This window comes from Monomorium pharaonis, chromosome 9 (genome assembly GCF_013373865.1).
Source record: "Monomorium pharaonis isolate MP-MQ-018 chromosome 9, ASM1337386v2, whole genome shotgun sequence".
Classification (NCBI taxonomy): domain Eukaryota; kingdom Metazoa; phylum Arthropoda; class Insecta; order Hymenoptera; family Formicidae; genus Monomorium; species Monomorium pharaonis.
Window position 1 is genome coordinate 20,349,507 of NC_050475.1, and position 12,909 is coordinate 20,362,415.

The 12,909-nt window shown below is 31.7% G+C and overlaps 3 protein-coding genes across 4 annotated transcripts; 1 reads left to right on the forward strand and 2 right to left on the reverse strand.

The window, feature by feature from the left end:
• Positions 1 to 250: 250 nt before the first annotated feature.
• On the forward strand, positions 251 to 3,261 carry LOC105836244 (unconventional prefoldin RPB5 interactor-like protein). Its single transcript, XM_012680154.3, has 6 exons — positions 251 to 739; positions 816 to 1,065; positions 1,143 to 1,292; positions 1,778 to 1,925; positions 1,996 to 2,725; positions 3,100 to 3,261. Exons 1-6 carry the CDS (start codon positions 683 to 685, stop codon positions 3,211 to 3,213), a joined length of 1,449 nt encoding a protein of 482 aa, XP_012535608.1. The 5' UTR covers positions 251 to 682; the 3' UTR covers positions 3,214 to 3,261.
• A 150-nt stretch (positions 3,262 to 3,411) lies between these two features.
• Positions 3,412 to 4,591, reverse strand: LOC105836245 (cytochrome c oxidase subunit 5B, mitochondrial). Its single transcript, XM_012680156.3, has 3 exons — positions 4,412 to 4,591; positions 4,123 to 4,193; positions 3,412 to 3,794 (listed from the first exon to the last, which is right to left on the reverse strand). Exons 1-3 carry the CDS (start codon positions 4,488 to 4,490, stop codon positions 3,588 to 3,590), a joined length of 357 nt encoding a protein of 118 aa, XP_012535610.1. The 5' UTR covers positions 4,491 to 4,591; the 3' UTR covers positions 3,412 to 3,587.
• A 1,665-nt stretch (positions 4,592 to 6,256) lies between these two features.
• LOC105836243 (peptide methionine sulfoxide reductase) lies at positions 6,257 to 12,463 on the reverse strand. Of its 2 annotated transcripts, XM_036292037.1 has the most exons (5): positions 12,293 to 12,463; positions 9,327 to 9,494; positions 9,039 to 9,159; positions 7,982 to 8,118; positions 6,257 to 6,843 (listed from the first exon to the last, which is right to left on the reverse strand). In XM_036292037.1, exons 2-5 carry the CDS (start codon positions 9,488 to 9,490, stop codon positions 6,609 to 6,611), a joined length of 657 nt encoding a protein of 218 aa, XP_036147930.1. In that variant the 5' UTR covers positions 9,491 to 9,494; positions 12,293 to 12,463; the 3' UTR covers positions 6,257 to 6,608. The 2 variants fall into 2 exon arrangements, with proteins under 2 accessions (XP_036147930.1, XP_012535607.1); XM_012680153.3 differs by lacking the exon at positions 12,293 to 12,463 and having other exon boundaries at positions 9,327 to 9,817.
• Positions 12,464 to 12,909: the final 446 nt, after the last annotated feature.

Consider the following 12,909-nt stretch of genomic DNA (forward strand, 5'->3'; position numbering starts at 1 on the left):
ACATATGTTTGAAGAGAAATGATGAGAAATAAATCGTAAAATTATATTACTAATATATTATCAGGATCTTACTCTTAATTACTATATTATAATGAATCTATAAGTTAGGAAGATAATTTTTCGTGGAAGAAAAAAAATACATGTTCTTTAATATCAAATGTTTTTTTTTAATTTTTTTAACTGTGCTAGATTCGCGTTTATTGTTCATGTTCTTCTCTAAATTTTTTAAAGTTCCCTCTAACGGAATCGATCAATCGCAGTTAAGATTGGCTCAAAGAATATAGGTTAGGTCGAGAAAGTACGAAACCGGCCACTTTACTCGAAATTTATTAGTACTTAGTTGTCTGTACTCGTCTTCTTGTGTCGGGATGTTTCGACCATGTATATATATATCTTTCGAATATCACACAAATCAAGTCAGTTTGAAAATACAAAGTCGATTTTAGGAGGAATACGAAGTTGTTGCACATCGAAGCTCTACGGGAGTTTCGAAGCTGATCACAGCTGATCACGAGCCGAGCGTGGACAAGTTATTAAATTTATGTTTACATATAGGCACACGTGTATATATCTATATAATAGATTCTATCTTGTATTATATTTTATATTCAATTTAACGTGAGTTAAATAAAGATCGAAATTAAACGTGAAAGATTAAAAGAGTGTAACTAACGATATAACAATGGAATCTGAACTAAAAAGTTACCAGCAGGTGCTTCTCAACAACGTATTTGCACAGGTATAATTATATGGAATAAAATTGTGTGAAACTTTAACTAACATTTCGAAAATTGAGAGTTGACATACATTTATAGAAACTCGAACAGAATGAAAGACAAACCAAGATAATAACAGACTATAAAAAGAGGCACCAGAAAGTGATAGAAGGACTTCAAGTCTATCCGTTATCTATCTCTGAAAATTGTATGGTGCCTATCGGCAAACGGGCGTTTATGAAGGGAAAGCTAGTTCACACCAACGAAATCTTGGCTTCCTTGGGAGACGGCTATTTCGCCAAGTATAGCGCATCACAAGCAATCGCGCTGTGCAACAGGAGAATAACATGTACAAGCAAATCACGTGTATAGTCTTGAAAATTATGTACTAAATATTATAATTGTTGCATATTTCTTTTATGTCAGGGGCGGATGAAATACTGAAAAGTTTAGAAATGGAGAGAAACTTGTATGAGATGAGACAGTATCTTCCATTGGAACATGATATTTTTGGAGAAGAAGACAGAAAAGACATCGTGGAACACTGGACTGAGAATAAACTCGATGAGTGGAGAGGTATAAAGAGAAAATTATTTTACATCTTATTAATTATGTTAGAAAGTACTGAAATTTAGGGTTGATTAGTTAAAAGTTTAAGATTAAAAAATTTTTTAAATTAAAAATTGGGAGATTAAATGGTCATAATAGAATCTTAGTACACAATAATATGTTATCTTATGTAGTTTTATATATAATTTTCTTCAAAAGTTTTTTAAAAGTTATATAATAAAGTAGAAAAATTGATAATTTTTAATTCAACTTGGTTAATTTGTAACCTCAACTACAGTAGAAAAAAAGTACTTATACTAATTTTAAAATATTAAAGTGTGATTATTACTGTCTTTGTTTTTTTAAATATTAAAAAATGTTTAAATTTTTTTATTATATTGTGTTCATGCAATTTTTAAGATAATTAAATTAATTTTATAATCCATTAATATCTGACTTGATTTAATTTAAAATAAATTAATTTACCATGCAAAATTTAATTTGTTTTACAGTACAACATAGACAGCGTGAGAAGGAGTATCACCATAAACTAGCGCAATTGAGGGAAAAAGAAAAGACTGACATTCGTACTCAGGAAGATTTTTTTAAGAGACTTGATGAATTAGAGATAGAGGAAGAATTGGAAGATGAGATTTGCAGGTTAGTCAGTCAGTTTTATGATTAAAACTTTTTTCAATGAGAGTCATTTTACATGCAGATTGGATTGCAGATTGGAAGCTGAGCAAAAAAAAAATTCTGGCGATTTTGAGTTTTTTGGTGACCTGGAAGATAATGAAGTTTACGATGAATCTGAAGAGGACGTATCAGATTCTAGTGAAACTGATAATTCGGAAGAAATTCGAGAGGAAATTCAAGAGGAATTAAAAAAGCTGAAAGCTATCCAGATAAGCAAACGTACAACTGTGGACATGTCAAATGTCATTTCTGACGCAGTGCTAAATAAAGTTCTCGATAAGAATGCTGCAGAAGATGAACAGACTGATTTCACTGAAAATCTTATTTTAGAGAAATTGAAGGAGAGTTGTTCACCCAAACCTGGAGAAGTGGCCAAAGACACAAATACAAAGGAAAAAAGAAGGATATCGTTTGCAGAACCATGTATCATAGAAGACAAGGGTAGTACAGAAGAAATACAAATATCTCAGGAACCATGTTCTACCTTGAAACGAGATAACGCGTATGACGAAAATTCTGAAGATGAAGACGATATCATTAGAATTGAATTTTCACATTCGTCTCATATTTTGAATATATGTGAATCAAATAACATGGAAATACAGAGCCCACTAGATATTTATAAAATGATTAACGTTCCCAAATCTATTTTAAAAAGATCTCCAAATGATATGATTGTTGATCAAGTTCCTCCTCCTTCACATGAGGATAGTAGTAGTACAGATACAGAAGATGAATATGTTAGGCACTCTGCATATAATTCTGTGAGTAAAGATAATTTAATAATACATGTTATGGTCAAATATTTTTGTTATCACATAAACTTAATTTACAGTACAAATAAAATAGTAAATTTATTTGATACTAGACATTTGCACTTGGCGCATGCTATTTAGTTTTTTGCTTTAAAAAATATATTGCAATTATAATCGTCTACTATACAAATTATAATTTGCTAACTCTATGGCGATAGTTGTTCACAAAGTTAACACAACAAGAAAATCAATTGGCATCGCGAAAAAGCGTCAATAAAATTGGTAAATTTTTTTTAAAGAGTGGACTAGTTAACTATATATATTAACCCAACCTTGGTTATTACACATAGATAATTGCTTGTACTGATAGACACATTTTGTAGGTGATTAAAGAGAAAGTTCAAGAAAGCCAAACGTCAGCAAGTGATATTTCGACAAAGGATGAAAAAAGAATTGTGAGCAAGTTCAAACTTGAACGAGCTAAAAGAAAAAAGTGACCTATATATATGTACATTGAAAATAAAGAACTTATTTTTTATAATACATATCAGAATGTAATTTTCATAGTCACAATCTAGTTTTACTGTAGATTTCATTGTAGAAGTTTCTTTTGTGTTGAACAAAGAGTGTCCGGTCTATCCTACATGAATGAGCTAATAAACTTCAATGACATAATTAAGAACAGAAACAAGATATAATATTTACAATATATTTATTTCTGCAATTTCCATACAATAAATGATCCATTTAATTTCTCGATAGGATGGAGGCAGGACATAGTAAATAAATGTTTGTAGACATTAATTACTGTCTAATGTAACGTTAATTCTATGCTGAAAACAATCCACTATCTCGCATGTTCTTAGGAATATTATATAGGTGCCTTCTCAACCAGTTTGAACCAGTGCCCGCATTCACAGCGGCGTGGAGGACCTTGGTGCAACCACATCCAGTTGACGTGTTGTGAGTCTTCGTCGCAAATGCAACCCATTATGCGACTTTCAAATGCACTATAGACTACATTAGGATCTTCCTTTGTGCTAGTTGCTCGTCGCTTTATAGTCATATTGTATGGATCCTGAGGAAGATAAATAAGTTAATATATATGTACATCATTTTCTATAAAGATAAAATAAAAATATATAATGAAAAATAAAAAAACAGAATGTAATTTTCACTATTTCTTATGTAATCTGAAACTTCTATTATTCATTGTTAACATTTGTAATATGCAATAGTTTCTTTGATATTCAAAGCCTTAATTCAATGTTTTAATTTTTCCAAGACTATCATAAGAAGATATACATAATAAATTACTGTCATTAACAATTATAATACTATTATATAGTGTTAGGGATGTGTCCATACAGGTGTATAGGATGAGAGTTGGAGATGTCAGAATTTACCTCGTTACCGGCTAAAACGGCGAGCATTTCCCTCTTCTCCAAGCCTGTTGCATGATCGAGCGGATCGGCAACTGTCAAGAAAAGACACATGAATCGATTGAGCTAAATGTTTTCGTCTCTCCCTTTTGTCGTACGTATGGAATATGTGTTCGGCCGTGGGCCGAGAATCAAAATCGATGGGCGAAGGAAAAAACATTACGTAATGCGGATAAATGCGAAAATGTATACGAGAAATGTGTGCGGGACGAATCGTCTCGGCGGAACGAATCGTCCCGAGAACGATATTTACATTCTTTCCTTTGGACGAGGCTATAGGAGATCCGCCGTCGACATGTTTGGAGCGCGGTGCGGGCGCACAACCATGCCATTTTCTAGAATCCAAAAGATATCACGCTAAATCGTCTCGGTCCGACTGCGTTGGTTAAGTCGTCGATCTCTCAGCCGTGGATCGAACGATGCGCAGATTGACATAAACCGTTTCTTGTTCCGCCGAGCGAGCGCCGCGCCGCTAGATTACAAATAACGAAACATTGACCAGAAGGAATTACAAGTATACTATTAAAAACTATATTTAGTCGAAAATTGTGAGCGGTATTGTGTTTAATCGACTTAAAATTATCCAAATATATGAAATTATTTAAATAAAAATAAATTACATGAATTTTAGATAGAATAAAAATGATTTTGCGATAAAAGATAAAAAATCATATCCGAACAAAATCATTTTAAATATAGAAATAAGATTTTTGTACAGGTGAGTTACTTGTCAATGGTTTCATTAGCCAACTGGAAACCATCGGTTCTCATTCTTATATTCGACTGTGATTGGTTAATTTCTTACGTTTCAAGTTTACTACATATATTTTGTAGATCAGAATGATAAGATTATTTTATATATTTTATGCGTAAACACCTAATCCTACTTCTAATTATAGTTTATTATGGAAAAGATTTATAAAATTATGAAGATTACAGGTTTTACATAGTTCAATATCCACATTTTATGACACAGAGGCTCTAAATTACAACCAAATCATGGCTGTTGGCCGCTCTCAGACTTCTGTTTTATTTAGGTACTCTTTATTTTCTTTTAATTTTTAGAACTTGAAAAAGATAAAAAAAAGTTAGACTGAATTTAAAGTTATTTCAGTCATTGATAAAATAATATTAATCTAATCATTGAGATAAAACAAGTTAATTTAATTATTGATAAAAAGATATTAATCATCAAATATATTCAAGCCTCCTTATTTGTAACTATAATAATTATATGTCAAAAGAGAATTTTTTTCTTTTCTTGATTGTGAATATTTTATTCCACAATTAAGATAGAAAAATATTAAGAATATGAAAATTCGAACTATTAAGGAGGTTCAGAACATAAGAATACAAAGATGTTGAAAATAAAGAGATTCAATTGGAAAGGATTCGTGTAGCCGTATTTAGATAAAGGTGTAAATAGTGTATTTAAAAAAGAATATTTTTATTATATATATAAAATTCTAAATATATGTACATATAAAATATATCTTTTCTTTATAATTCAGTGATATCAAAAGATTTATCATAAACATGTCTTAATTCCTTATATTTCATTTTCTCTTTATATAATAGAATTTATTAAAATTCTAAAATTCGCGCACGAGAAAGGCACAAATGTGCTTGGTATGTGTTGACCTGAAATTCACAGACAGTACTGAAAATATCTGTAGTATACATAACATAAATTTTACTAACACTGTATATAATTGAAACACAATCTTGAGAATATCGCCTTTAATTGTAGCCAATTTTTCTCTATGAGAATGAAGAAAGAAGTCGAGAATCATCGCGTCATTTATCAAATTATATTTTTTAAATAAAGCTTCGAATTTTGAGTAATACAAACTCCTAGAATAAATTTCGTTCTGTCACATTAAATGGTGAAAATATATACATCAGTTTACCTATATATTTAATTAACTTTAACAACTTTTTATTTTCAGTAAGTTATAAATTAAAAAACTACTGTAACTTATGGGCTAATAAAAATCAACATACTTCTTTGCAAAAAAATTAATTAAACAGTTAAAGTATGATTCTTAAATCATATTAATAAGCTAAAAATTTTCTATTTGACATAAAGTTTCGATAATTTGAAAATTGTCAATGATTTTTATTAAGAATAGCTGACTCCAAGTCAGCAAATCTGCTATTAAAATTAAGAGTGAGCATCGGAGCTCGTGAGCTGTAAGATACTTTTTTATACCTTACGGACACGGATGTTAAATACAATGGCATTAAATATTGAATTTATATAATACGAACTTGTATAAACGGTGTTCGCGTGAACATTTGAGATATTTGCGACACCCAGTATACATAGTACATGTATCAGGCTGTGCGTGTGCAGTTCTCCTCTTGTGAAGAGATCGAATAATGTCCAGCCTACGTCTATTAGTGTAGAAAATATTCTCGGTAATTTTTTTCCATTGTAACTAGATGTGCTAGCAGTACAAACCGCTGCCCTGATTTTCGACAATATACTTCGTTAAATATTGCGCCGATTTCTCGCTCAATCCTAAGCTCGGTAGTTCTCTCTCAAATTGTTCGATGGTGCCAGCACCCGCGATGTAGCCGTTCAATTTGGTCGCCAGTGGAGAGGCGCACAGAACTTCCGGCGTGAGGCCTATGGTTTCGATTAGCCACGGATGATTCTGTAGTCGATACTTCTGATGGTAACTAAAAAGATAAAATGCAACTTTGTTGAATTTAATTGACATGTCGCCTTTTATTATATTTTCAACCTGATTTTATTCAGAATTGAAAATCATAAAAAAGTTAAAAGATATTAATTAATTTAAATGATACAATTTTTAATAGTTATTTAAATACATAAATCTTTTATAATTTTATAAAATTTTATTATCAATTTGTGGAGCTGTTAATATTTATTTTTATCAATATAGATTAATTGTAATTGTGATTTTAAAAAATTATTCTTTATTCTTTTCTCATATTTTCTAATTTTATTTTATTAGAACTAAAAAAATAATAAAAAGTAAATTATAAACTGAGGTTAAATTTAATATACATTGATAAAAATGAACATAAAACATGAATGTACAATTAAATTTAGCAATGTCTGTAAGCTACTGAAATGCAATAAAAATGTTTTAAAAGTATCATTATATTAGATTATTTATACAGCAATTAATATTTATTAATCGCAAAATTATAATTTTCGATTTATATAATTTAATATTATTATTACAAATACATTTTTATGTTACATAATCACATTACATAATAATTAAATAAATTTGTATTTTGTGTTTTATCAGCAGTCTATTATACTAGCTCAAGGACGTATTAAGAATTTTGTCAGGAGGAAGGGAGGGAAGAGGTTTTATCAATTCTTATCACATAAGCAGTCATTTTTTTCCTACTTTTTCCTACTTATATTTCATAGTTTAAAATGTCTCCTTGTTTGCTCCAATCTTAAATAGGAAAAATATTAAATTTTATAAAGTATTACTTTTATTTTTTTTCTGAAGAAAATATAGGCAAAATAATTATTAAAATGAAATATATAGTTCTTTAATATCGCTACTATGATTATACAAAATATTGATAATTACTCCTTTTTCTTTATTCACTCAGAATCAGAAATTGTATATATATATTTTTTGTATAATTAAAAATAGATAAAAATGTATTTAAAAATTTGAGAGGGAGAGATTTGAGTTAGCCTAGATACACTTATGTGCCACTTGTTATAAAATCCTAATGTTCCAAGTAATGAATGCAAAGAATTAAATTCCATCGAATAAAAGTAATTACGCCATATGGATATGAATAAGATGATAATGTCACTTACTCCTCAGCTGGATAAAAATGTGTAAACTTCTTAATCTCCGTGACAAAAACTTCTCCGCGCTTTCGTTGTTCCTGTTCAAGTGATTTTTCAGCTAGCAACCTTTGCTCCTCATCATGGTACAAGATCAGTGACATGTACTGAAAATCAAATTAACATTTAGCGTTTAGTTGGCATGCATGATAAGTGAATTAAGTTAATTATTCACTATGTTATTATCCAGAAAACATTTAGGTCCTGTATATATCTATAAAATTGTTAAAGTATATCTACTCTAGACATCTGAATAATTTTAAAAGATATATGTGAGATATTTATCACATGAAATGTTTTTTAGATTTCTACAAGATATCTTTAATACATCTCCAAAGAGATCTGAAAAATATCTCAAAATATGCATAAGATGTCTTCTAGATTTCTATAAAATATTTTTAATCTCCAGATATCTGAAATATATCTCGAAATGTTGCATAAGCTATATTTTAGATTCGTAATATTCATTTCCATCAAGAGATTAACCTTGATCTGGATAAACATTTTTACTTTATCTTCTTCTACCCAGATAGCAACCCAGACGTGTTTGTATTACTGTTGGCTCGTAATTATAACTTAATATGTTGCTATCAGAGTCTGCAGCTGAATTCGCACTTGCTGGCAAATATTGGCGCCTTTGCGATGTGACAACAATTTTAAAAGATAACTTGTTGACAACTTTAAAATTGACAAAATTCGTATTATTACCAAAATAATTTGAGAGTATTACAAGATTGTCCATACAATGCTTTCATCATCGGTACATTCAAAATTGTTGAAGGTTAGCAATCGCAAATTTAGATTCTACTTAGACACGCTTTGTTATCTGGACTGATAATAATAGGATAAAAAATAGTAAAAAGTAAATTATGTATAAAGATCAAAGTTGATTTGCAGTGGTAGAAATATATAAAAGATATCTTTTTGAAACCTCTGAGAGAAATGCAAGGCATCTGATAAAATGTGAATATATTTTTTAAAAATTTGCAGAGATATCCTTCTGTACAAATATGTAAGTGCAATATACCTGTCTCTTTATCTTCCTTGTTAGGCTGTACTCGTGATTGTTCCAGAACAAGCTCAGTAGATGCGTGTAGGACACCAGTTCTGGATCGTACTCGATGTCGATGACCTCCGTGTGGTCTCCCCTGCAAGCAGGTAGCAAAGTCAGGGAATGAATCTTTTCCTTCAACTAGTCTGTTCCTTTTGACTGAACAGTTCTTTGCCTCTTTCCTTTTTCTTTCCACGTTGAGGAAAAAGAAGGGAAGACGAAAAGAACAGACTATACAACAACGCGACAGCGAGGAATATTTACATGTTCTTGTATGCCGGAGACTCCTTGGTGCCGCCGGCGTAGCCGACGCAGGTTCTGATGACACCCGGTAGCACCCCGAAGAGGGAGTCCCCCGCCCAGAAGCAGCCCATGCCGAAGGTGGCGCGCTTGCCGCCACCCTTGATCTTCTCCAGCTGGCCCGGCATCGTCCTGAACATCGGACAAACATCGTTACGCTCGAAGACGCTCGGGCACGTAGGTCCGCACCACTGATCGGACGCCGAAATGGAGCAGTTAGGATACGCAAGCGGGACGTGGACCAGACACGACAGCACAATTACGGCGAGTACGCGGCACGATGATCGCGACATCCTCGGCGGCTCCCGCTGATCCACGACGATACGCCGCTCACTTTCACGCGGAGTGGATGCCGCGTCGTTCCGTGACACTTCCACGGTGGCATCCGTTAAACCGGTATCGCCAGGCGACGACGATACGATACCGCCCGCCCGAGACCCGGGGAAAGCGAGCGCGGCGCGGGGCGCGGGATGCGCGCCCACGAGGGAGGGGGACGCGCACGTGCCCGCCCGGGTGTCTACTACGATCGCCCGAGTACATCACGTCGGCGTGTCGTGCGCGGTCTGCACGTGCGAGCGAGCGGGAGCGAAGGTCGCCGAAGGCCACGATTCCGACTGATTAATTGTATGGACTCGCGGAGAAGTATCGAGATCGAACGGCGGACGCCGTGGGGATCGTAAATCCTCCCGGATCTCGTGGCTTCGGAAGTTGACGTCTGACGCTCTCGGACCGCGACTTTTTTCGAATTTTTCTTCGATAATGCCGCTTTAAGTTTAGCTCATTTTCAAAACCAGTCTTTTCCGAGATCGAAGCCTAATGAACGCTCGTTAAGCATTAACTGGATTACTCGCAATGTTAGAAAACATTTCACATATATCCCACCTCTTAGTTTTTAAAAAATAAATGTTTGAAAAACTATTCTGAAAACGTTGAAAATATAGTGGATTAAGCTTCCTTTTTTTTATTAAAAAATATTTATTTCAACGTTTAAAAAACGTGTTTTCTGCTATTTGAAAAAAGTTTATTACAAAGTTAATTTTAAAATGCGTTTATTCCTGACAAAAACAGTACGTAAAATTAATGTTATTGTCATATAGAATCCAAGTAGTTATTTTTATGTACATACATATCATGACATGTAGCAATGACAATGTAGATTTCACACACTGTTTTTGTTGAGTTGCATCGCGTATTTTGCTTTTTGTCAATTGTTTTTTGCCTTTTCCACAGTTGTCAAGAATTTGAAGGATTTTTGATTATTTTTGTAATCATTTTATTTGGGGGGATTCTTAAGAGACCAAACTTAATTACTATATCTTTATATTTTCTTCTCTCTAAATATTATTCCTAAAATCTCCCTCGTGATAATAATAAAATTTGATAATAATTAGCTTATACAGCAAAATATATCCGAGATGTAATCAGATATCTTTGTGGTTACAATTTTAAATCAATTATTTTAAGATATATCTTATTGTCAGATATTCATAGAGTTCTGCAGTACATCATAATACTTGATAAATAGATATCTCTGAAACATTTTCATATAATATGGTTGATATTACAATTAAACTTTTATTTATTTTATTTAAATTTGTTTCATATTTATTTTAAGATATATTTCATAACCAGTAAGGTAATTTATACAATATATCTTAAGATAAACTTATTTAGACTATTTTAAATATAAAAATTAAAGATAAGATTTAAATATAAAAGTAAATTTATTAAATATTATATTTGAGATAAAATTATCATGACTTTTTAGTATTTTTATCTCAGAAACATTTTTAAGATATCTTGACAGTGCTGTGCAATAGATATTCTAATACATAAATATCTTTATGCAAGATACCTCTGTTATATATTTTACTGTATAAGAAACTTAGGAGAAAATTTCTTGTTTTGAAATTGACAAGATAAAAATTTAACAAGCACCGGAGGAAACAAGACGTGAAAAAAGAACACGATTTTTGATAAAATTATACACGAAGGAACAAAAAAGCAAAACAATAATTAATGCAATAATTATTTAGAATTTTCAAAATTGTTTCTTTCTAATATATTTCTTTAATCGTTGAATTTTTCGTGCTGGACTCATTGATGAAGTGAGAAAATTCAAGATAATTAAAATTTAATTTACAAAATTGTAAAACAACTTTTCAAACGATCCGTATTCCTAGCTTATTATACACACACATATATATATATATATATATATATATATATATATATATATATAAAAGTACCTACACAGATACATATACGAAATATGAATTTGACGGATGTCCCTATCTTTTCTCAGCCTTGCGGTTTTGTCGACATAAAAGGTAGACAGGTTTTTACCTTCGTCGAAAAAAAAAATAATTCCACAGAATAATTCATGAATCCATGAGAATGTAACGAAAGACATACATTCAACAAGCAAATTTGAAGCATTTTTGGTTCAATGTCGAATAACTCGGTGAATAAAATTTCACAACGTTTAACGTGTATGCAAATTAAAGATTCATAATTTTCAAAAACCGCATTTATGTGTGAGATTTTTATCGATGGAACTTTGTAAAGTTCCATTTGTAGCTGATTAAAAAAAAAAGTTATTTATTAAATTACCGATCTCAAGCTGGAGATTTCAAGCTGTAAAATGGTTTTTAAAACATTTTATTACGATTATTTTTGATATAATTATGCCCTCTTGAATCCGCCTAATTTTGAGAGGCAGACTGGATGATGCTTGAGTTTTGCTTTCGAGTATAACTGCTCCGTGTAAACCGATAAAATGTTATTGATAAATTTTACACAACAAAAAACAAGCTCGAACCAAAGTCCTAATTGGAGATCCTGTACGTTTCTATTGAAATTTCGTAAAAACCAAAAGAATATTTCAAACAGATTAGAGCTCTGCTTCTTATGGAATCTTTTTATCTTACCTTTATTTAAACAGCGAGCGATGAACACGATCAGTGTCTGCACAGAACGATGATTTGTCGCCGTCGATTGGAGACTGATAAACAACGTTGCTCTTTTCCGGAACGATAAGTAAACTTCTCGTGGAACTAAAGCTGACTGTGGTCAACTGTGGTGTCTCACGGATGACATTCGGTTTTTATGTATGCCGAGCATATGGGTGTCTCTCCCCGCCACTGTCTCCTCTCCCCACTTTATAAACGTTTAAGATGCGATTAATTCGTATATGTTTCAATAGACCTGAATAGATTTATATTCCTCTTATTGTACGCGCCGGAACAAGAGAATGATAAAAATGAATTATGTAAATAACATAAAAAAAACTTATTAACTTGGGAATGGCCATGGCTTTACCTTCGATTCGAAGGTAATCCGTTCGTATAGGGTTGTTACGAAATGTATTTTACATATATTCATATTACGTTACATATGTAGAGTTTTTAAAGGTTCAATAAAAAAATTGTTTTGAACGTTACTTATTACAATGTTTGTTTATAATTGTAATAAAGTTTGTAATTTGTACTTTGTTAGTATTTTGTTAGTATATGAAGAATTCGGTAATTAATTTAAAAAAATTAAA